At 42.8% G+C, this 24,655-nt stretch overlaps 1 protein-coding gene across 2 annotated transcripts in view; it reads right to left on the reverse strand.

Annotated features, from left to right (window-relative positions):
- LOC111872507 (tectonic-2-like) overlaps positions 1–24,655 on the reverse strand; it is a 600,257-nt gene that overhangs the window by 376,448 nt on the left and 199,154 nt on the right. For both annotated transcript variants that reach the window (XM_033754739.1, XM_023866497.2), the window contains exon 3: positions 23,424–23,629. In XM_033754739.1, the coding sequence (XP_033610630.1) occupies positions 23,424–23,629 (206 nt within the window). The remainder of the gene's footprint in view (positions 1–23,423; positions 23,630–24,655) is intronic.

Genomic DNA, 24,655 nt, shown 5'->3' on the forward strand with positions numbered 1-24,655 from the left:
AATAATAATAATAATAATAATACATCGATGTAATCGTTTCAGCCGCACTATGCTCCTGGGATCGACTCAACCTATGACAGAAATGAGTACCACGAATATTCTTGGGGGTAAAGGGCGGCCAGCACGTAAGGCTGATAACCTTACCGCCATCTATGAGCCGATTGTCTAGAAAATGTTGGAGCCTCGACGTCTCACAACCCTACGGGTCTCCACGGCCTGTTACAGGAATAGCTTTATCTTTTAGTGTAATGATTATAAATATAATCGCGTGGTCAGTCGCATGACACATTCCCCACTCTTCCTGACAAGGGCCAAGGAACACACCGCGAGTGCGTTTACTCAAATTCTGCCCGATTCTTCACTCACAATGTATCGCTAAGTCATGACTGTGGTTTCCTGAAACCGTACCAGCAGACAGACAACTCAGTACAATATGAAACGAGTAGGAACAGCTGATCAAGCGGTGTAGGTAAGAAATAGAAAGAGCATTACTTAAATAATTGGCCCTAGGACAAGCTTGTCTATTTCAGGATAACCTCGATATAGGAGTACATAAGTAAAACAGCTTGCAGCTGATTTCTAAACAACACAATCTGAAGGAATTTGTTTGTGTGGGGAGGCGGGATGTAGCCTAGAAACTATGGACAGATCTGGCGGTGGTCACCGTGCCATCAATATCCGAATGAAATTTCTTAAGACTGATGTCAAATTCGTAAACCTCTGATAGCCTTCACAAAAACTGCTGCATAACCTTAACACTCTGTGATATTTTAGTCTTATCACTGAACAAGAATCTTTGTTTAGTCCCGTGTATGTATACTTACGTTATGATCAACTGACTCAATGATATAGGGAATTTCTGGCAAGTTAAAAGTTTTCACGAGATCAAAAAATTCTGTATTTTAAGGAATCCGAAAGTTCAACACTTCAACACCGCGTTATCAAAAACCCTCAATTCTACTGCGTATTGACTTATTCAAACCAGATGGTTAGTCGCTGACTTCCGACCGCGGCGGGCCGGGTTCGAGCCCGGGGCATGTCATGTGGGATTTGTGGTCGACAAAGTGGCGCTGGGCAGGTATTCTCCGAGTATTTCTCTTTCCCCTGCCAATCTTCATTCCACCAATTGGTCCACAATTACCATCACCTCTCATCTGGGGCTGGTACAGTAGGCTATAAATGGCCGAAGTACCAAGTGGACTCAGTCTCACCCCACTAAGAATGGCAAATAATAGTTCAATCCAGTTCATCTATCAATTTCCTATTTCTCTAATATTCACTCTACAATTCATTATAACCTTCCATCTTACTTTTAATTTTAGAAGTGTTGCTTACCATAGGAGAAAGACAAGAAGACAAATATGGTTTAAAAGAAGATAAACATATACTGTAAGTAAAAAATAGAAAAATAGAAACGCATCCCTTATTTTACACCTACTACAGTTCTCTTGGTCTAATCGCCCTAACAGTATTAGGCGATAGTACAGATTATACGTTCCTTATTATGTAACTCTGTTGAAGTTCATTTCAACTACAGCCAGATGCTCTGATCAACAGTTTTGTTGCCCAAAAGTAAATACTACTACTCAGGACTGACAGAGCCATGTACATACACACAGAAAACAACAAATGTTTTGGGGTTTCCGATAAGCCACAGGAAGACTGAAGATTCAGCATGATGGGTTCAACAAAGAGGCTTCTAAAAATTTTCAACTCGGACACCGAGAAGATGGGGGAATAAACTAAAATGAATCTCAGGAAGATAAGTACTGAGTTGGGAGGTTGATGCAAATGGTTCAGGATTGTGTTTGATAGTGGGTTTTGCTATTAATGCTGTTGAATCTTTCTGTTCTGCTAACAACAGTGTTATTTATAAAATTTGAGGTTTTCACGGCGGTGACTATGAAGAATGCCGTCTTCTGGGATGTGGCGCCGTGTAGATCTTGTGTCAACCGATGTTTCGAAGGAACGTATCGCCTCCGGTGTTTGTTAAAAAACAAGGAAATAAAAATAAAAAAAAAAGTCAGTGGCTTGAGCCCGCAAGCGAACTATACCGACCGAGCGACCGCCGCTTGTCGGCAAATTTAGTGCCAACTTTAGCGGATAGAGAGTGTTGCGTGGTCAGCGCGACGAATGCCCACGGTCGTTAATTTCGGCAGTAAAATTCTAAGTCACTGAAACCGATCGAAAACATCAGAAATGCCCAAATATGGAAGGGTCTTGATGACTACGTCAAACATACCTCCTTAATTAGGAACTTCGAACTGGTATAGCTACATCTCACTACACTTGGTACTGGCTATAATTCCATTTTGATAGAACTTTCCTTTTATAAGCATGCGTGTGTGTGTGTGTGTGTGTGTGTGTGCGCGCGCGCGCGCATGAGATCTGAAAGGAAGCGAATATAACGAAGTCTGAGACAGAGTCCTTCACTGACGTCACAGTCAAACAATGACATCACTGTACAACTGAGCGCTTTAAATGAACTCTTTCACGGGAAAATAGAAACAGTTACCGTTCGATGTACATGTGCTTCGCTCTAGAGAGCAATGAAAATATGTCTACTGCTTTTAAATATACACAGTTGTGTCTACCCAGCAAATCGGACCAACTTACCACTAAGTGGAACAGAGTACCGAGCGGGTTCATTCAGACATTCACTTTGGGAGAATCCATTTTCAGTTCTCAGTGGGCCAGCGCTTATGACTGAGGCTTTTCATGATTATGTTATAACTTTTTAGGGAAATACTGGAATAACGCTTTCAAATAACCTGGAAAGCCCGTTTCATAAACTTAGCATAACCATAGTTCCCCCCTCGTTGGTGTGGTGAGGGGGTTTGAGTATGCCAAGGACCCTGAGAGCTATACCAGCGGTAGCGTAGCTACTGGCAGGGCCTCCCTTGCTGGACAGGTCAAAGGGTAGGCATCAGACGAAGAGAGACACCAAAAATTGACGTCGGAAGCAGCGTCATCAGCAGCGACTTGAAGCACAGGAGCAAATGATGCTCAATGATGGTTCAAGTTCGTATAGCAACAGGCGTGACCAGAGTGGTTTGAACGGCTGTTGTACTGCGATGTGGAAAGCAAATGGAAAAACTACCACATTATCACTTTTCCTGGATAGTCTCTTTCCAAAAACAGAAGATCGCATTAAGTGGAGAAACTGTCTTGGAAGAGACTGTGGACCTGTCGTCTGACAGATTACTGATGATGATGATGATGAACCATAGTTCTTCTGGCTTGATATACGAGACAGGTGGCAGGGCTTTTGGACGGGGGACTAGCCTGCCGCAAAGGCGCTGCCTACACACGACAACACAGACACGGAATAAACGCACAAAGGCATCAATGCCTCGAGTGGGATTCGAAACCACGATCTCAGCGTTTAAGGGAGCTAAGGCAATGCCTTAATAGTCACAGTTGAGAATGAGGCCATTTTACTAGACACTGCTTGAGTTTCTGGGGTTCCACAAGTTCCCTTGATCAGAGCCAAAGCACTAACAGGCCCTATACCATCTGGGCCGTGCCTTAATTCTGGCAGCTTCTCACCTCGGACTCCCGGATCCAGTTCCCATAGTAATCGGTACGGAACTTGTGGCGGATTATTTCAGCGACCTTGGTTTTCGCTGTAAACTGTCATTCCTTCAATCATCTATCTATTGCTCTATCATCAAGGGCTGGTACAACAGGTCATTTGTGGCGTAAGTACTAAGTCACTCAAATTAAAAAGAAATACTCTCTCAATAGAATATTATTCAAATTAAATCGTTAGAAATACCCAAAAATATGCACCATTAAAAAACAAACTCGTTCTCTAACCGCCTCCCCCTTCTCGCCAAAATAACACCTTTCACTGAAAAAAAAAATCCACCCAGGAATTAGGAACATTTCTGACGTTGAGTGTAAGCAAAAGAATTAATCTTTGCTGTACACGGACTTGCGCTGCGCTTATTGGACCTTAGAACTGACCATGCAGGCGATCGGAATCCGTTCCGGGTCCAGCACGGAAATACTGCAGTCACCTCATCACTCAGATAGATCTCGGGCTGGCATCAGAACAATAAAGTCGCTCGCTCGTCGACCGGTAGGAATTCGTCAGGTGCCAACAATTTGGTCTCCATCAGGACTATAAGCAACCCCCCCCACCCGTCCCAATGTCTGTGATCCGGGAGATATCCACCACACTATAGTGTTCAGAAGTCGGAGAAGTCACGTCTGAATTATCGGGAACCGGATGTACAGATATGTAGACACGCTTCATTATTGTAGACTCAGTTATCTTGGAGTAAGTACGCCTATAGGCCGCTCCATAGCTCAAGCGGTTAGTCGCTGGCTTCCCACCGCGGCGGCCCGGGCTCAATCCCGGGTCTGGTCAAGTGGGATTTGTGGTGGACAAAGTGGCGCTGGGGCACGTTTTCTCCGAGTACTTCGGTTTCCCCTGCCAATCTTCATTCCATCAATTGCTCCACAATCACCCTCACCTATCATCTGAGGCTGGTACAATAGGCCAGAAGTGGCCGCAGTACAAGGGACTTAATCCCACTCCACCAGCATAAAAAAGTAGGCCTATACATTTCATTCCTTTTTCCTGTCTTTTTGGTCATAATTTTATCTATTCTTTCCATATTTTCGTCCCTTCTTCAAGGATCAGGCTCACCAAACTCACAGTACTCTTTCCAGCGTGTCCTTTGTCTGTATGTCCTTCGTCTTGTGCGACAATTCCCTGTCACCATTCGTCTTCGTACATGCAGCTGCGTTATCAAGCTTAACATTTATACGAGAGAGACGCAGAGGCCGAGGGAAATCCTGCAAATACTAGAACGAGGATGTGAAATCGAAGTACGCCTGACTGCCTACACCATGAAACGGAGTAGATGATATTTATACCATGAGCCAGAATCATTTTTCTTTTTGCCTCTAATTTCTGTCTAAGCTGTCTTTTGTCCCCGTTTCCGCAGGTTCATGGACTACTGAAGAAAGCAGTCTTCTGGGATTTGGCACCGTGTATATGTGGTGTTAACCGACGTTTCGGAGGAACGTCGGTTAACACCACATATACACGGTGCCAAATCCCAGAAGACTGCTTTCTTCATAGTCACCGCCGTGAAAGCTTCAAATCATGGACTAATGCTGCATTTTACAAACAATTTAATCAATACTTACTTATGGAGCTCAGCTCTTCTTGAGGAACCGCCGATTCTACAGCTACTCGATGGGGCTCGACATCAAGACTTACTGACTGACTGACCGTTAGTCGCAATGTGACTTTGACTTTGAGAAGAGAGTTCAGGAGGGTTGAGTTGAAAGCAAAAGGACCACAATGGAGTATGTCCTAGTGGACTGTGAAGATCAGCGATAACGATATGTCTGATTGAAATTGTGAAGAAGTGTTCAATAAACCCACTCATCAAATCTAGAACTCAAAATTATTCGTCACGCAACCCCTTACACGTGATAATAATATATGCCACTGCCTCCCAACTTTCTCACCCAGCGATTAATTTTAATTTACGAGCATATTTCATCCAATCTTTTGCTACCTTCATATCTACAGAGTGATTCAAAATTTCAGTTAAGTTGTTAATAAAATTTACAAAATATATATGTTAGAAATTATTTTACTACTTGCTGAATTTATAACAACTGTTCGAAATGAAATCCTTTTATGTTCAGTGAATAAAACATAACGCTGTGATACCGTTCTACAAATTGACTAGCTGGTTTGAATCTGAACATTCCCATTAATACAAGAGAATATTTTAGGTTAACTGACCTTTGGGGACCACCTCTGTGGTCTAATGGTCATAGATTCTGGCTACAGACCAAGAGATCCGGGTTCGATTCCCAGCGCTATCAGATTTTCTGAGAAGTAGTGGGACTGGACTGTCTTCGCTCGCTCGGAAGCCGGGATCGTGGGTTCGAATCCCACTCAGGGCATGGATGTTTGTGTGCGTTTTTCTGTGTTTGTGTACAGGTAGAGGCCTTGCGACGAGCTGATCACTCGCCCAATGAGTCCTACCGTATGTGTAAGATCCAGAAAAACCGAAATGAACAGAGTTCATGGAGGTAGGCCTAGGCCCACTGGGGCTGTAGTGGCAAGGAAAGGAAAGGAAGTGGGTCTGGAACGGTGTCCACTCAGCCTTATAAGGATCTAGAAAACCGAGATTAACGGCAGTGGGGATTCGTTTCGCTGATCACGCGACACCCTCTATCCGCTAGTTTGCACTAACTTTCACGACAAGCGGCGGTCGCCCGGTCGGTATAGTTCGCTTGCGGACTAAAGCCACGGAGTGTACTTGTTTGTTGACTTTTGGACCAGTCTGTATATCGGAGTGCGCTTTAATCAGCTTCGCTATGTAAGTTATCTGCACTACATAGGCTAACTGTTTTACTGGTAGGAATTAAGTCCTGTGACCCATGTGAATGCAGGAAATGTAACCGTTAGGGGTAAGGTACAACGTCTTGGAATGGGAAATGATTCATCCCAAGATGAACACAAATCAGAAGGGATCAAGAGACTTATGCGGTTGCAGTCATGCTTCGATCGTGATCTGAACCCGTGACTCTAGAAATCATGGAGCAGAGATCTTCTAGTGACGCTGAGAGTACTCCAGCTGTTAAAGGAATTCTTCTCCTTTATGAAACTCATTACTGTGTTTGAATCATCCGGACGTTGGATCCTATTTTGAGCCTAATGAATCAAGTCTGTATCTGCATATCGCATTTCTTTAAGATCCAATTAAATATTATCTTCCCACCTCCCAAGTGAGCTGTACCCTTCAGGTTTTCCGGTAAAATAATTGTACCCATTTCTGATTTTTCTACAAGAACTAATTCTCTCGCTCGTTTAATTTTCCTTGACTGATCAGCACAGCTATACACACTCATCTTTGATATGTTGGGATTTTGGACTTTATCCATCGTCCTGGTTTTTAAGATAACAAATAAAAACACGACGTTTCGGAAACTGGATCTGTTTCCGTCCTCAGGTGAAGGAAAACACCTATTCAGTTGGGTCCCTTAGAAAGAGCTAGCCTCAATCACTGTGTCGTGTTTTCCTTCACCTGAGGACGGAAACAGATCCAGTTTCCGAAACGTCGTGTTTTTATTTGTTATCTTAAAAACCAGGACGATGGATAAAGTCCAAAATCCCAACATATCAGTGTGTTATACACCATCGTCAGAATCCTATAGTAACTACACTCATCTTTATTTAAAGCTCTAGGTATTCATATGACACCATATGGTTACCACTGCCAGCTACTGTCATTTGATTTCGGAAGTGGAGTCATTGTTGAACCCATCTCACAATTACGCGCGTATGCCATGTTGTTATTACCGATTGTAGAAAATTAAAAATACAAATACTCCAGTAGCTTTATGTCCGTATCGAATACCGTCAAAACCAGTCCTGAATTTACTGGTTTCAAATCTGTGGACGAAAGAGAGAAAAAAACACAGAGAGATACTAGCCCCTTGCATGCGTTCTTTTTATTTACACAGTGCGAAGAATGTATAATTCAACCTATTAATTACTTGCAATCAAAAGCGTAGTCGGACCGGACTCCTGCTGCCACCCCGTCACGGGGCACGTAGCTCATGTCAGCTCGAGTTGCACTGCACGGTATTCATCTACACACCAGGCAGCTGTCATGTATACATAAACGCGGATCCAAGTGGAATACATTTTGGAATGAGCCTTAAAACTGCATTTTTTTTCCTTTTCTTTGGAACTATAGCCCCAGTGGGCCAAGGCCTACCTCCATGAACTTCTCCGTTCACTTCGGTTTTTCTAGATCTTACATATTCGGTAGGACTCCTTGGGCGGGTGATCAGCTCGTCGCAAGGCCTCTACCTGTACACAAAGACAGAAAAACGCGCACACACAAACTAAACATCCATGCCCTGAGTGGGATTCGAACCCACGATCCCGGTTTCCAAGCGAGCGAAGACAGTACATGCCTTAGACCGCTCGGCTACCGTGACCGGCTAAATCTGCATCTACTACAAGAAATTTTGGTACTGCACAAATCACGGAAAACATGTCTTATTATTAGGGCTAGTTAGTTTTAGTTTCTTTGGGTGAGACTGAGTCCACTTGGTACGTCGGCCACTAATTGGCCTATTGTACCAGCCCCGGATGATGAGTGTGGAGCAGATGGTGGAATAGAAATTGGCAGGGGAAACCGAAGTACTTGGAGAAAACCTACCCCAGTGCCACTTTGTCAACCAAAAATCCCACGTGACCTGAACTGGGCCCGAACCCGGGCCGAGGCGATTTGGAAGCCGTGGACTAACCGCCTGAGCTACTCCGTAGTCTAGAGGTAACGTTCCCACCTCATGACTCGTGGTACGCGGTTTCAAATACCCGGAGGAGGTCGTCGAATTTTTAAGGGCGGAAAAATTCAGGGAACAAGTCCTCCGGGAGGGACTTTAAGCTGTGTGTCCCGTGTCGTAACTTTACGGCACGTAAAAGAACCTCATATCCCCAAAGGGGATCACTGAGCCAAATTCCAGGACGTTTCCCGCCCAACAATAGTCTCTAAGGCCTCTGATAGATGGGGGAAGCATTATAGACACCGCTAAGCAAGTGGCCGAACTCGCTTGCTCGGCGGGACTGATGGTACGCACCATTTGTCGGTAGGGTATAGAGACTGGTAGAATATCATAGAGGGAAGCACAATAGATCAAACTGGTTGCGGTGCATGGGGAAATCCACCCTCTCTAAATAACTAACTAACTAACCGCCTGAGCTATGGCACCGCCATTATTAGGACTAACTTACAGGTACCGAAGTTGCGACATCTGTTGTTACGTCTTAGCTGAATGCAGAAACATGTCTCTCTTACAGCTGTTTTCTACTCAGAAGCCGTTGAACTGACGTGATTTCTGGACACTATAGCTGGAAAGAGAAACAGGCTATACGCAATTTATTCCAAGGAAGCCAAGACGTGCCGCTTGAACCTGACTCATTCTATCTCCCTCTGCCTACAGCTTCTTTCTAGTGCCCCAATCCGCAACACAGTGCTACTGTCTTTTTCGAAATGTAGTATTCCGAAATTGAAGGTTTAAATATAGCTAATTTTTGCGAGACTGCGATGGAAGTGTACTGTAAAACTACTATGAAGTGTCCGGTATAAAGTAAGAGGTCTTTGGCGGGATTCTGCGTGTAGGCCTCGAGTTCCATCCCAGTTCGGACATAGCTAGCAGCCACCACAAACCACAGCCTCCGCCATGGTACGTGTACAGTGTGAGTGACAGCAGATTGTGGTAAAGAGCATCACGACCCACATATCGCCACATATCCAAACAAGGAAAATGAGATGAGTAGAACATGTAGTACGCGTGAGCCAAATAAGAAGTTCACGCAGCGTTTAAGTAGGAAATCTTGAAACATAAAGACTACTTAGGTTAAACTTGTGACTGAATTAATGTGCCTCTGGACAGGGATCAGTAGTGGGTTCCTGTGAACACGCTTATGTAGTGTTGGGTCTCATAAAATGCGGAAAATTTTTTGGTCAGCTGAGTGACTCACAGGTTCTCAGAAATGACTCTGGTGTATGGACTTATGATGTGCATCCTCTTTCTCACGGGAAGTACGAAACAATAAATTCTATTGGTGCAACGAGTAGAAATATTCCGTGAAATAGAAGTGATATTACAACATTTCTGTTATCGTTTAAATTCATTCTGGATCCTAATTAATAATAACGCTATCTGTTGGTTAACGTCTTCAGTATAGTCCAGTTCAGTTATATTTTTCTTTTACGAAACGTCTTAAGATAAACTACTGGGTGAATATTTTAATTAGGTTACTTTCCCGATATACTATTATAAGAAATCGCGTAGAATACTATCAGATTATATCACTTTTATTCAATTTTCGTGGAACACATATTTCTAATTCCATCCGACATGCTTTGGTCCTTATAAATCTATATTCAGGGTTTCTTTAAGGGGATTAAATTGAAACATTACGTAAATATTATATATGGATTGAATTCAATTCGTAATTATTCATAATTATTTTACTCCAGTGCTAAAATATATACAATTAAAAATCTAGTCAACGTGTTTTTTATTGCTAGTGGGGTGGGACTAAGTCCCTTGTACTGCGGCCACTTCTGGCCCATTGTACCAGCCCCAGATGATAGGTGAGGGTGATTGTGGAGCAATTGGTGGAATGAAGATTGGCAGGGGAAACCGAAGTACTCGGAGAAAACCTGCCCCAGCGCCACTTTGTCCACCACGAATCCCACTTGACTAGACCCGGGATCGGGAAGCCAGCGACTAACCGTTTGAGCTATGGCGCGGCCCAAGTCAGTGTGTTACTTCATAAGAAATACTAAATTAAGTTCACGCGTAAAGTATCCATATACATATGTAAGATTTGAGGCTTTCACGGCGGTGACTATGAAGAAAGCAGTCTTCTGGGATTTGGCACTGTGTATATGGGTGTTAACCGACGTTTCGGAGGAACGTATCGCCTCCATCTTCAGGGTAGAAGAAAAAATATATAAGAAATCTGCAAGCAAAGAGACCGTGAGAACCGGTAAAAGCACTGTGTTTATTATACGTGTTTCACGGAGTGAATGTAACTTGATAAGGAGGAATCAGGAAGTAGTCTTCACCTATTCCTCCATACTGACACACTTTCACTGGGGAGACGCGGTTTATCCTGAGGTTACAGTACCTATTTTGTATGCCGTGAATTATCACCGGAAGTACTTCAGGTATCTGAGAACAGACGGGCAAAGCCTTCGCGGGAGTTGTGTGTTAATTATAAGGCATTTACTTTGAAGTGTATGAATTTGTTTTGTTCAGGTAAACTGAGAACACTGCGAAAACAGGAGGTTGTTGATTTAAACACGATTTCGATATTCTCATGATGGGGCCGAGGAACGTATCTGACTTCAGCAGATTCTAGACGCTTCCGATGACGGTGTATAACTTTCGGGATTACTGTCTCTTCGTCCATTGTCTGGTGTTCTAAAAGAAAAACACAATGTTCCGGAAATTTGACCTGCTTCCGTCGTCAAGTGAAGAGCGGGTAAGAGACACCTGCTCTGTTAGGCCAATTAGAAAGAGCTAACCTCAATCACAGGACAAAGGAGACGTTATTTAGAATGAGGGACGATGGACAGAGTCCAAAACCCCAGTAATCCTGGGTATTTTATTTTAGATTTTCCGACTGAGATTTGAAAGAAACACCTTAGTCTCTGTTAATAAATCACCAATCCCTGACTGAAGATACAGTTCGTAATTTGACTCAAGAATTTACTTCCCAGTCCTCGGACGATGTATGAGCCGCCCCTAGTTAGCAGCACAGAGCACAGGTCCCAGCTGCATTATAAACTGAGCATTGGCATCTTTAACTAACTTCATGGAGCCGCCAACTCTGCAACTATTCAAGAATTTCCTAACATTTTATGGAACCCGAAAATTCATTACTGTGTTCACAAGAACCCTCCACTGCAAGCTCACATTTTCATCCTTCACTAAGCTATTTCTAGGTTAGTAACCCCTTTTAAATTCATTTATTCCTCTATACAGCTCCTTAATGTTACTGGTCTTACTGTTTACTGCAATTTCATCAATTCTGTCTTTCACATATTCCCTCTTTTTCTTTTTGAAATGCCTGCTGGCTTCCGTCTTATACCGTTGAGATTATCCCCATTTATTTCGCTTGTATCGTGTAACCACTGCAATTTGGCTTCTTTCCTTTGATCTAATAGTTCTGAGCATCGGTCGTCAAGCTATGGCTTATGTTTCTTCAATTGGCATCTCAGCTTAGGAAATACATCGTCACACTTAAGAGAATTTTACTCAAATTTGGTGACTAAGACTACCTGCAACTTTACTTCTAATCCCAGAAATACAGAGCTTGATCAGCTTCTGCTTGGAGTGACTGAGGAATGCTCAGTGATTAGCTCAGAACCCAAGTCTTTTAGGCTAAGAAGCAGGACTGCTGACCACTGAACCGCGGCATTCGTGTCAGTGTGTCACGCTGATGTTTTCACTATGTTACAACGACTGAACTTGTCATGCTGTATTCAGGTCAGAATTTTGTTTAGGGAATATGTCATCAAGGGTTTTATCATTAAGTTGAGGTTTGTCACTTGGTTATTTTACGACGATGTATCTATCACCGAAGATATAATTCGTCGGATGATATGATAGAACGAATGCAAACAATGTTAAGGTAGGCATGTACACGTGGCCAAACAAACGCGAGGGCTTTGGTGCAGATGTAAAGGAAATATTGTGATTGAATACATTGGCTATGAATTTCATTAAACTGAAGAGCAGTGTCCTAAATGGTGTGATGACACGTATTCTGGCAGAAAACTGCCTACGTTTCGAAAGAATTTATTGCATCCATCTTCAGAGTCGAAGAGTGAGCCAAGCAAATGTAATTTTATTAATCATTTAAATACTGAATTTATTCTAAGTAATGCATAAAATTCAGTTCGTAGTTCACAGGAAACACATTATGTTTCCACTACAAAAATCAGCCGGTTAATTTTATTTGAGAAAGTAATCGCTGTTCATTATGAGAACCATATAAAACATAAAAACACACTGAAGAAAGTCGTCTTCTGGGTTTTGGCGCCGTGTATTCTTCGTTTTGGCCGACGTTTCGGAGGAACGTCAGCCAAAACGAAGAATACACGGCTCCAAAACCCAGAAGACGACTTTCTTCATAGTCATCGCCGTGAAAACCTCAAAACTTACATAAAAACACACTGTTTGGTCAAAATGCTCAGTTTTGTTAGGTTAAAGTAGGTGGTACATACAGCAGCCACTGAATTTCAAAGGGTTACACGGTTAAAGCGTCCAGTGGCGAGCTCTTGTGAACACAAAGTTGAATCTTCATTTCCATAAGTATGAAATTTCGTGATCATCTGAATCGTAATCAATCTATGAAGGATTACTTCGTACTGCTGAGTTAATTGAGAGAAATACATATAAGAAACATTATACTGCATGAATGCAATGTCCGTAACAACAAAGCATCGAAATATTAACTACTCGTATTTGAAATCCGTTGACACGTCCTGTTAACGCTAACTTGTCTAATTTTGTAGATTTGCGGTTATGAAGATTTCTATCATCTGGGATATAATGTCATGTAGCCCGTTGAAATTGAACCAACGTTTCGGAAGAAAACGTCGCCTCCTTGTTCAGAGTAGAAGAATAAGGGAAGCAAGAAACCGATATGAAACAACTAGCAGAGCTCGCGACGTCATATCCTAATGTTACCACAGTTCGTCAGATGAGGTCTCATTTCAGCGCGCATTTATAATGGCCTGCTGGGGAACTAGATCCGTTTTGTCACGGCACACACTGTCTTCATAATTTAAACCCTCTATCTGGTTTCCTACAATAAGGGAGGCACATGCATTGAGGGTGATGAGGACCGAAGAGGGATTAAGCGACTGGATGTTAGAGAAAATTCCATGATGAAGAGCTTCATAACTTGTACTCTTCGCCTAGTATAATTGGAATGATCAAGTCAAGGAGGATGGGATGGGGAGGGCATGTAGCACGAATGGAGGAGAAGAAGAATGCATATAGGATATTGGCGATAAAAACCAGAAGGAAGAATACCACTAGGAAAATCAAGACGTAGGTGGGTCGGTAATATTGTAACGTCTACAGCTAGGCAACGGCGCGAAAAACACTTCGCTTAAGCGCACTAAATAATAGGACGAATGTTTATAGCTTGTTACTAGGCTACAGTCAGCGAGCCAATGGACTGGCGAGGTATCTGTCATGTGACTTGTTTTCTCTGTGGTCTTCCTTATGCAACAATAGGACTGTGTTTTCCGTGCGTGTTCGGTGCGAAGGCTATATAACGACACTTACAAAGATAACGATTATCAGTTTTAAGTGACAGAGTTCAGTTCTGAGTTCTCGGTGGAAGGCAGCCACGGGAAGTTCGTAGCAGACAAGAAGACTTAGTTTCTGTGTTGAGATCCGTTGCTAGGAGACGACCAGTGGAACCAGAGAATCCTACTGCATGTGCAACGGTAAACTGTAAAGTGTGTAAATCAGCGACAGCGCTTTATTAAATATGATTATGAGAGATTGTATTCAATGTGCTAATAAATCGAATCATCCCAACTAGAACTCGTAATTTTTGTCGCGCGTACCACCCTACACGTGACAATATTAAAACTGATCTTAAGAGAGATAGGATGGGGTGCTATAGACGGGATTGATCTGGCTCAGGATAGGGACTAGTGGAGGGCTCTTATGAACACTGTAATGAATCCCCGGGTTCCCTAAAATGTTGGGAAGTTCTTGAGTAGCTGTACAATTGACGAATTCTCAAGAAGGGCTCAGTTCCATGAAGTTAGCTTTCACAGTATAACCAGATTAAGAACGTGAAACCTATTTTGTAGCAATGTGCAAGAACTAGATCCTGTAACAGACGGATCTCTTTCTAATTTTTTATTTTCCAGAAATAAAACATCTACCTGAATTTTCTTTCGTGCCTCGATTGCTCTATAAAACATGGCTAAAGATTAATTAGGGACTTCGGTTAACGTGAAAACCGTAAGCTAGAAGGGTGGCGATAGAGCAGTTTCATCGAAATAAACAGGCAGAGAAATAGGAGGAGTTTCTAGAACACGGAGGAAGTACGCGTGTACATTTGAGACTCACAACTTCATGCTTGGTTTCTTGCTTAGCTTACAGGTCATATATTCATCGATTTGTAAAGAAGCCGGGTGGACCTGATATACCTAAATACGGACACATATCAGTGCCAAGCTCTCGTGAACGCGATAATGAACCGTAATGAGGCTTCTGATTCCATAAACGGCTAGGAATATTTCGATAAGCAGAGTGACTATGAGTCTCTCAGGAAAGGCCCCGCTTGGCCGTGCCATAGCTCAAGCGGTTAGTCGCTGGCTTCCCACCGCGGCGGCCCGGGTTCGATCCCGGGAATGGTCAAGTGGGATTTCTGGTGGACAAAGTGGTGTTGGGGCAGGTTTTCTCCGAGTACTTCGGTTTCCCCTGCCAATCTTCATTCCACCAATTGCTCCACAATCACACTCACCTATAATCTGGGGCTGGTACAACAGGCCAGAAGTGGCCGCAGTACAAGGGACTTAGTCCCACCCCACTAGCAATAAAGAAAGGGCCCTGCTTTGTTAAGTTAGCTATTACGGCTTTAAATTCATCGACTCAATCTACATAATTGGTTACACTGACAGGTTATCAACAGATGAAGTGAATGTTTTCATGCAATGAGACAGCTACTTTTAGGTACAGTCAGTGAATCACATTGCAAAGCTAGCGAAATAACGATGTTTCACAATATTTTAACTAAATCATAAATGTAAACGGACTCGCAGTGCCGTTACAAACGTAATATGTCTTATCAATATCAACACCGAGAGTACAGGAACATTTGACAGTCTCAAGAAGCCCGCCTCGGAGTCCGACATCTTGTCGCTGCTCTCACGTCACCACTAAAAGAAAACTCGCTTTAGCCTCCACAACAGATACTCTGACTTATTACATGTACTGTACTTCTAGATTAAAATCCAGTGCTTTCGACTGTACATGTTTTGACGTGTTTACGACTGTGGTTGTTCATACTGATCTTCGGGTTTCTTACACCGCGTAGTCTTGCATGCACTGTCTTCGCCCGCTCGAACGCTGGGGCCATGGGTTCGAATCCCACTCAAACACGGATGTTTCTTTTCGTTCATTCTGTGTTTGTGCTGTTCTGTGTTGCGACGGGCTGATTCCCCGTTCAAAGAGTCCTACAGACTGTCTTAGTATTAAGAAACTGAAGTGAAACAAAGCCCTATGCCCCTAAGCGGGAGCAACAGGCACAACCGTGAGAAAGCAAGAGAGAGAGGTTCTTGTTGGCGGATACAAACATTTCTGAGGAATATATTGCCTCTGTCTTCTCATTTTCTGATTTAACCGAACAAGTTGGTGAAAGACTGACGCTTTAGATCTGTGTTCGGAAGGTATCCGGTTAAAATCTTGGTCAGTCTATTTATTATACTGAGGTTTATCGCGGGTACCAAAGGCTTTACAGTTGAATGTCGGGTTGTACCTTGAAACAGGTGGCGGCAGCTGCTTCCAGTTCCTTCTTTACTCAGCATTCATGATCATGTTCCCAGCCTTTCCGATACTGCATAACATCTGCAGTTGAATGTAAGCACCACAACCGAAAGTTGCCGTTTAGTGGTCAGAATCCATACTGCCTGTTTGGGAGGTTCCGGGTTCGACCTCAGTCCGCAAAGCCACACATCGTGACTGAGGTTTTTCATGATATTCCTCAGCTCCTTCGTACAATTGCTGAGATAGTACCGCCATTAGGACATGACCCCTCCCACGCAAAACATTTCCAGTTCTCTATTCACTAATTACCCTATGATTCAACACTATGTTCTCACTGCTACTGACAGAGTCTTTGAATAAACAGTAAACGGCTAATAATTAATGGGATTTTGGACTTGGACCATCGTCCGGTATTCTAGAAACTAGAAAACACAACGTTTCGGAAACTGGATCTGTTTCCGCCCTCAAGTGAGTTGGAGACATCTGCTCTGTTCGGTCTCTTAGAAAGAGCTAACTTCAATCACTGGACAACGGAAACAGATCTACTGTTTTCTAGTTTCTAGAATACCGGGATACCCAGTAATTCTGAGTGTTATACATCATCGTCACAACTCCTTAGAATCTATTAGTACATGACTCTTTTACTCCGAAAGATATAGACCCAGTACTAATAGCAAATAAGGCTCCATGAACCTTACAAGCGGAGAAACCTCAATGTTATAAAAATACTCGTACGTTGAAATAAACATTGCGCATATAGAGTACAATTTTATTTGTTTATAATTAAATAATAATCAACCAAAACATATAAAACTCCGTGGTTTTAGTCCGCAAGCGAACTACACCGACCGAGCGACCGCCGCTTGTCGTCGAAGTTAGTACCGACTTTTGCGGATAGAGGGTGTTATGTGGTTAGTGCAACGAATCCCCAGAGCCGTTTATTTCAGTTTTCTATACCGGAGCCGCTATTTCCTTGAAACAGCTCCTCAATCATCCTCACGAGGCTCAGTGGACCCCGTTTCAGACCCATTACTTCTCAGAAAAATCTGGTAGCACAGGGAATCGAACACGGAACTCTTGATCTGTAGCCAGGAACTCTGACCACTAGACCGCAGAGTCGGTCAAGACATATAAAAACAACCACAACAATTAATATTTAAGCAAGAACAAATTTACTCAGTTCTGCTCGAATTAGGATTCTCAATAGGGCGCATGCTATCCGTGAACATGCTATAAAATTAAATATGCCACAATATGACTAGAAAGTTCCACTGTGCGAAACTAAGAGACGATAGACTTATGCATTGACCTGCTGTAGATTTCACCCCGGTCTTCCATTTCCCAGCGGATTAGTCAAAATCAATTACAATACATTAGTCACGATTTGGACTCGGGGTTTCCGGAATACAAAGCAGGAGCACTAACCACTCGACTGCGATGTTGGGCGTATGTTACATAACAATTTCAGCTGAGCCAACAGAGTGTCCATCACAGTTCAAAGAGGCAGCCGTGAAGCTTCAGGAACAAAGAACATTTGTAACGCTTGTGTTTGGTTGGGTATACTTAAGAGTGTTTAGCTGGAGTTTTATGCTTCCGTTTTTAGAACGCCGGAATGTCCGTGTGCTGCTGGACAAGGCCAGGGGGCATCTAAAAATATAAAGCGCGGGCCTGGATTACTTCGAGAATTGACACGCTGTGAGAGACGAGATGTAACTGGTCATCACTGATATCATTTCGTGGTCCCAAACACAAAGAAAAACTCATAATTTAAAACACCGTACTAGGTGAAAGATACAGTTATAGCCTAGGGAGAAGTATAGGAAAGACATTTCGAACTATGTGACAATTTAGTTTTTTACATTAATACACGTCGCACCTTGGTATGTGTCAAACGAAACCCTACATCAAGACTTGAACTTAAAATTCGTGAAAGAAATCATCCTGGGCAGACGCCGCCAACACATGAGCAAAACTGAAACCCACGAGAACGAACTATTGTAACCACTCAGGGAGTGGAGTGGAGTGGAAGACTAAAAAGGAAATGGCCAAATGACCTGATATAAAACAAATCAACTTTTGAAGAGGTAATGTCGATGGACATTTTCCTCGCATGACATGTAATAGTCCTTAGCGAAACCATTAACCTATAGAATGTACGTAATTCTGATTGTTAATAAATAATAATAAATTAAAAAAAAATACACGTACACTGGGGGCAAGCGGTAGCGTAGTTAGTTGAGGCACTGTGCTACAAGCAGAAAGGACTTTTGATTTTTCAATTGACCTAATCCTTCGAGCCGCACTACGGCCCTGGGGTCGACTCAGCCGCTAACAGAAATGAGTACCAGGAATCTTCCTGAGGATAATGGGCGGCTGGCGTATAATATTTTTTTTTTCAGAATTAATTTGGAACTGGGACTACAGAAGTTAATTCATTAAATCTGAATGAGAAAATTATGCTATAACTACTTTCATTATAGACCAATTATGTAATTAACATTAGTGTACTCGTCCTTTGGTATTAATGACTCTTTCCTTTTAATTTTACAGGATGAACTTCCACAAGAACAGGTGCAGCGTAAGTATCGCTAACAGCTGCTAGTTTAATTTTAATATAAGGCAAAATTCCTCATATATGACCCCATTTAGGACAATTTCTCGTACTTACATTTTGTCATGTCGCTTCGAAATATCAAAACATATGAAATTAAAGTAATGTGCATGAGGTCAAACTAGTAAATTCTTTTCATAAACACAGTTCCTTTCCTCAAGAGCAATTGGAGAAACGGGAGTGCTTTATTTATAGCACGATATACTTTTTTGCGTAATCCTGAAAATGGGGGGGGGGGGTTACAGAGACCAGTTTCACTATTCTCTCTCACACTTTGCTAGACTCCACACAATTTCGAGTCCTTGTCATGTAGCCCCAAAGCTGTCTTGGCCTCTTAACCTTGGTATTACATGTAGGTAAGTTGTTAGTCGCCGGTCACGGTAGCCGAGCGGTCTAAGGCATGCACTGACTTCGCTCGCTCGGAAGCCGGGATGGTGGGTTCGAATCCCACTCAGGGCATGGATGTCTGTGTGCGTTTTTCTGTGTTTGTCTACAGGTAGAGGCCTTGCGACGAGCTGATCACTCGCCCAAGGAGTCCTACCGAATGTGTAAGATCTAGAAAAACCGAAGTGAACGGAAGTTCATGGAGGTAGGCCTAGGCCCACTGGGGCTGTAGTGCCAAGGGGAAAAAAAAGTTGTTAGTCTCCCAGTCTGCATGCTTTATCACTGAGCAATCAGTACAGACTGGATAGAAGCCGGTGAAGCTACTTGTTGGTATGGACAATAAATATGACGAGGGTCGAACCACGATCTTCAGAATTCTTCAGAGGTGACACTTCTGACCCTGACTGTAACAACTGTCTGTTCCACAAACTGATAAACGTTGCAATTCGTGACGTCACTTCCCAAGAGCACCGCACGTCACAATACTTCCCTCACGCTTCTGTCCGTCTCTGTAGGAGCCGGTCACGGTAGCGGAGAAATGTAAGGAGTGTACTGTCTTCGCTCGCTCAGAAGCCGGCTCGTGGGTTCGAATCCCACACAAGGCATGGTATGTTAATTCTGCGTGTGTTGTCCTGTGTTTAGGTAGAGGCCTTGAGATGAGCTAAACATTCGTCCAAAGGGTCCCACCGTCTGTAAAATGATCATGAAACTGAAAATAAGATGCCAAAGCCCAAGGGGGCTGTAGAGCCAGTGAAAAAAAAAAATGAATGTACGAGCACTTTCTTTTCTGAAGATTGTTCTGTGTCGTGTTTTCAGTATTGAAGAAGGCTTTTGATGCCTTCGATCGCGAGAAGAAAGGCTGTATCTCCACCGAGATGGTGGGCACCATTCTAGAGATGCTGGGGCATCGTCTGGATGACGACATGTTGGCTGAGATCATCGCCGAGGTCGATGCTGACGGTGCGTATTATCACCCAGGCACTGAAGTGCTTTGTTGCTTCTTCAGAAGAGGCCGCGCTATAGCTCAAGCGGTCAGTCGCTGGCTTCCCACCACTGCGGCCCGGGTTCGATCCCGGGTCTGGTCAAGTGGGATCTGTAGTGGACATAGTGGCGCTGGGGCAGGTTTTCTCCGAGTACTTCGGTTTCCCTTGCCAATCTTCATTCCGCCAATTGGTCCACAATCACCCTCACCTATCATCTGGGGCTGGTAAAACAGGCCAGAAGTGGCCGCAGTACAAGGGACTTAGTCCCACCCCACTAACAATAAAAAAATACTTCTTCAGAAGCAATAGCTGCAGAGTGTCAACAGTGGGCTAATTTCCCTTGAGTGAAAGAATATGGAAATGACAATTCAGGTCTAGAGACGAAGGACGTTGAAGTTGTTAAGTAGAATAAATAAGTTTCTGACGATGATATATTAGTAGAAATATTATGTTTCTGGACATTATCCATTGTACTGTTTCTATGTAAACCACCGTCCTGTTTACATTTCGAAAGACATTTCAGAAATTGGACTCCGGAGGGAGGGACGAGCTCTATCGATTGGGCCCAACGGAATAGGTTTTACTTGAAGACGGAGACAGAATCCAGTCTCCGAAACGTTGTGTTTTGAAGTATAAACAGGACGATGGATTATGTCCAGAAACATAATATTTGTGCTAAGTACTGTGCTTTGCGGTCAAATGAGAATGAATTGTACTGTGGCGACATCGATAAAGAAGTTAACAGTCAGACTTTCGAAACTGTTTGGGTTCTATGGAGAGTAGGTGGACATATGTGTGTCTGGTACATGGAGAAATTAATAAAGAATTTTGGTTTGAAAATCTGGGGGAGGGATATCTGGGTGATCGATGCGTAGATATACCTTTTACGTGTGTTTATTTAATGACGCCGCCAGTAGCTGAAACTATACAGCACAGAACGGTAGGAAGATCAATGAGCAATGAACTGGATTGCGTGAGGAAGTAAGCGGTTGTGACCTACTTCAGACACTGCCCAGGCATCTATGTGGGTTCTGAGGTTCTCGCAGCGGCGATCACGAAGAGTTCTTACCTTCTGGGTCATAACGCAATATAGTCCGATTGAAGTTCTCCGAAACGTCGGCTGGCTTTCAACGGACTACATGATGATATATCCCATAAGATCATAACTAGGCATATGCCTGGAGGGACTGAAGTAAACCACGAGGAACCTCTCATGAGAGCCATTCACCGGGCCGACATCTGCAGCAGGAACGCTACACACTCGCTCATGCGGTTCGCCATTTTGGGTAGATGGAAGGAAGGTATTAAGATGGAGTACCATGTGAGGACGTGAAGTGGATACATCCAGGTCTGAACAGGGTGTCGTGGTATAGGTAATGGTGAGGCACTATGCTACAACCCGGAAGATCGCGGGTTCGAGTCTCGAAGTGGTGGATATTTTCAGTTTACCTAATCCTGTCAACCGCACTATGGTCCTGGTGTCGACTCAGCCTCTAACAGAAATGAGTACCAGGAATCTTCCTGGGGGGTAAAGGGCGACCGAAGCGTAAGGCTGACAACCTCACTGCCATCTATGAGCCGACTGTTTAGAAAATGTTGGAACCTCGACGTCTCACAACCCTATGGGCCTCCACGGACTGTTTCCTTCACTGCCGACATGATCAGAGTTTGTGTGAACCGGTCCAAGCACGAAACCATGACAACATTCGTAACATGTTAGTTCTCTTGCGGTGAAGGGTTTCTACTTTTCTTTCCTACTGAAAGTTACAAGACCATCGTTTGTAGATAGTCCACGATTGTTTAATCAGTACAGTTATAAAGAGATAAACACAATTTAAAGGAACAAATATTTCACAGCAAAAACAATGAGGTAATTACGACCTCTTGCAGTAAGACAAAGTAGATAACTTGTTTAACTTGAAATCTTTATAATAGACAATACATTTTGTAATATAGTGATCTCAGTTATTCCCATGTTACGTCTTACTGTAACGTAAAAAAAAATGTGGTGCACGTTTTATTGAACAGGGGATACTGTGTTCATTTTCAGGCCCTGTTGGGCAACATTTTCAAGATTTCAAACTTGTAATCTTATTAAGACTCACCTACTTTTACCAACTGAACAAAGTGACACGGCGTCTTTGTATCATGCAGCCCAATCGTATTATTATATATCAGACTATCTGTTGCTCAAAATATATTCAACCGTCGCACCATCATTTTTCAGAGGTTGCCTTCCATATAAACGTTTAAATTTCTCTTCACAACAGAAAATCCTTTCCGCATCGGCAATTTGATTTGATTGAGATCCTTTGGATATTCAACATTTCTATCTGCACTGATTATACATAGCGTAGAAAAATAGGACGCTTTTAAGCCGTGAACCGGAAGTCAATATCGAATGAATAGATCGGGTCTTATTTTAAGATATCACAGTAGTTACCTAGAGAGACTCTGAAACTCCATGAAAATATCCGTCAGGATATATATCCTCCGAGCCGTGGTTCGAATCCGTGATTTCTCAAACATGATATATAAGAAAGTTAACAACCTAACCGCAAAGCTGATTAACACGGACGTTGTGGCTCTACGTGTATTTAACTGTCGGATTTTATGTTTGATATGATGAATATTTAGGCTGCAAATGAAATTTCATTACCAGCTGAATAAAAATAACGTTCACGGAAGACTACTGTACTGACAAAATTGGCGTGAATTGTAGCATTCACGAGGGAATTAAGAAATGTGTGCAAAGTTTTCATTGGCAGACCCGATGGTAAGATAATATTCTTACAGGCCTACACATAAGAAGATGAATGAGAGTAAAATAAAACTTAGGGAAACACATTGCAATATATGTACCATGAAATGGTCGAATGTTTGGATTCTGGGAACACTTTTATGAACGAGCAGATCAGTGTCTGGGGTGTGATGCCGTACAGTCTCGGAGGAACGTGCTACATCCAATATTTGTAATGATTTACCGAATTATATCACATCAAGAAGACATTCCTTTTCATAGTTACCGCCCTGAGAAACTCGAATTTCACATATTTGTGAGCCTTCCTATGTTTTACAGAAGCAGAGAATGTTGTAATTAGCTATCAGCTATTTCAGAAAACCTCTATACCACGGTAACAGAATAATTGAAATAAAAATCATGGATATATGCACGTACATTGATGTAAAAACCTCTGAAGATGGGAGCTGCATCACTCCCGAAACACCATGTAGGCCTGTATTAAATATACCCAGAAAGAAATTCGGCAAGCCCAACATAAGTACGGTCTAACTAATCAGACGCTGCGTACAGCTTCAAAGGAAAGTTTCTAGCACTGCATCTCGGTAGAGCTTACCTTCAGTGCAGATTCTCAGCAAACACGTGGGCTGACTTCTTGCCGTTCGCAGGATCTGGCGAGCTGGAGTTCGAGGAGTTCGTGACTCTGTCCGCCAGGTTCCTGGTTGAGGAAGACGCTGAAGCCATGCAACAGGAGCTCCGGGAGGCCTTCCGGTTATACGACAAGGAAGGTAAACATTGTGACAATAATTTACCTCATCATATCTGAAAACAGAAGTAGGTGTAGTCAGTACAACGCGTTTACACTGTATGAAGATAGAAAGGTGAGTACATCGTAATGATAGGCAATTTATGGTAAATAAATGGAATTTATTTCTGTCGGGGCATGTAGCATGCAAAGGAGAGAGGAGAAGTACAAGCATCTTAATCGAAAAACTTGAAGGAAAAAGATCACCTGCAATGCTTAGGCGTACTTTAGAATCGGTTATATGTATTTTAAAAATGCAAATACATCAAAATCATTTAAATATAATGTTAATGTTATAAAGTGCAATTAACGTAAATCTTAATTTTATATAGTAGCATCCTGTTGCACTTTTAATTTAGTGTCGATTAGTTAGAGTCTCATGTGCAACACTGAGTTCTATAACATTTATTAAATTTAAAAGTTTAAAAGTCCATCAGTTCATGTTTCGACCAATATGGTCATCATTACATGTTAAAATCACGCAGCACAAAATACTACAAGAGAGAACACAACCCACCAACTCAAATACACGCGCATCGAGAGGACCTACTATAATACTCATGAAGTTCGTGGACTGGCCGAAAAGCGTCGTTACAGTGCACTACAGTGGATAGGTTACGACACGATATGATGACCTGTCAGTTCATCTCTTGTCACAGGAAGAGGCAGTTCTGTGCAAACAGTGTAAGCAGAACTACGGTCTCTATCGTGAACTGCAGTTAAATGCAAGTGGCGGAAATCGAAAATGTGGCAGTTTGAACAACGGGCAAGTTCTGCCAGAAACTAGACAAATTCCCTGGCGAAACGTTTGGCTTATGAAGAATTGGCTGTTGCTACATGACAACGCCCCTGCACATCTCTCTGTTCTTGTCCAAGAGGAACTGGCAAGGAAACAGGTCATCGTTTTGCCACACCCTCCGTACTCACCTGATCTCGCACCATGCGATTTCTTTCTGTTTCACCGCTTGAAATCAAAGCTATGTGGTCATAGATTTCAGTCGTCCGAGGAGGTCGTCAATGCCACAAGAGACGCCGTACGGCAA

The sequence above is a fragment of the Cryptotermes secundus genome, unplaced genomic scaffold, assembly GCF_002891405.2.
Source record: "Cryptotermes secundus unplaced genomic scaffold, Csec_1.0 scaffold537, whole genome shotgun sequence".
In the NCBI taxonomy this organism is placed as follows: Eukaryota; Metazoa; Arthropoda; class Insecta; order Blattodea; family Kalotermitidae; genus Cryptotermes; species Cryptotermes secundus.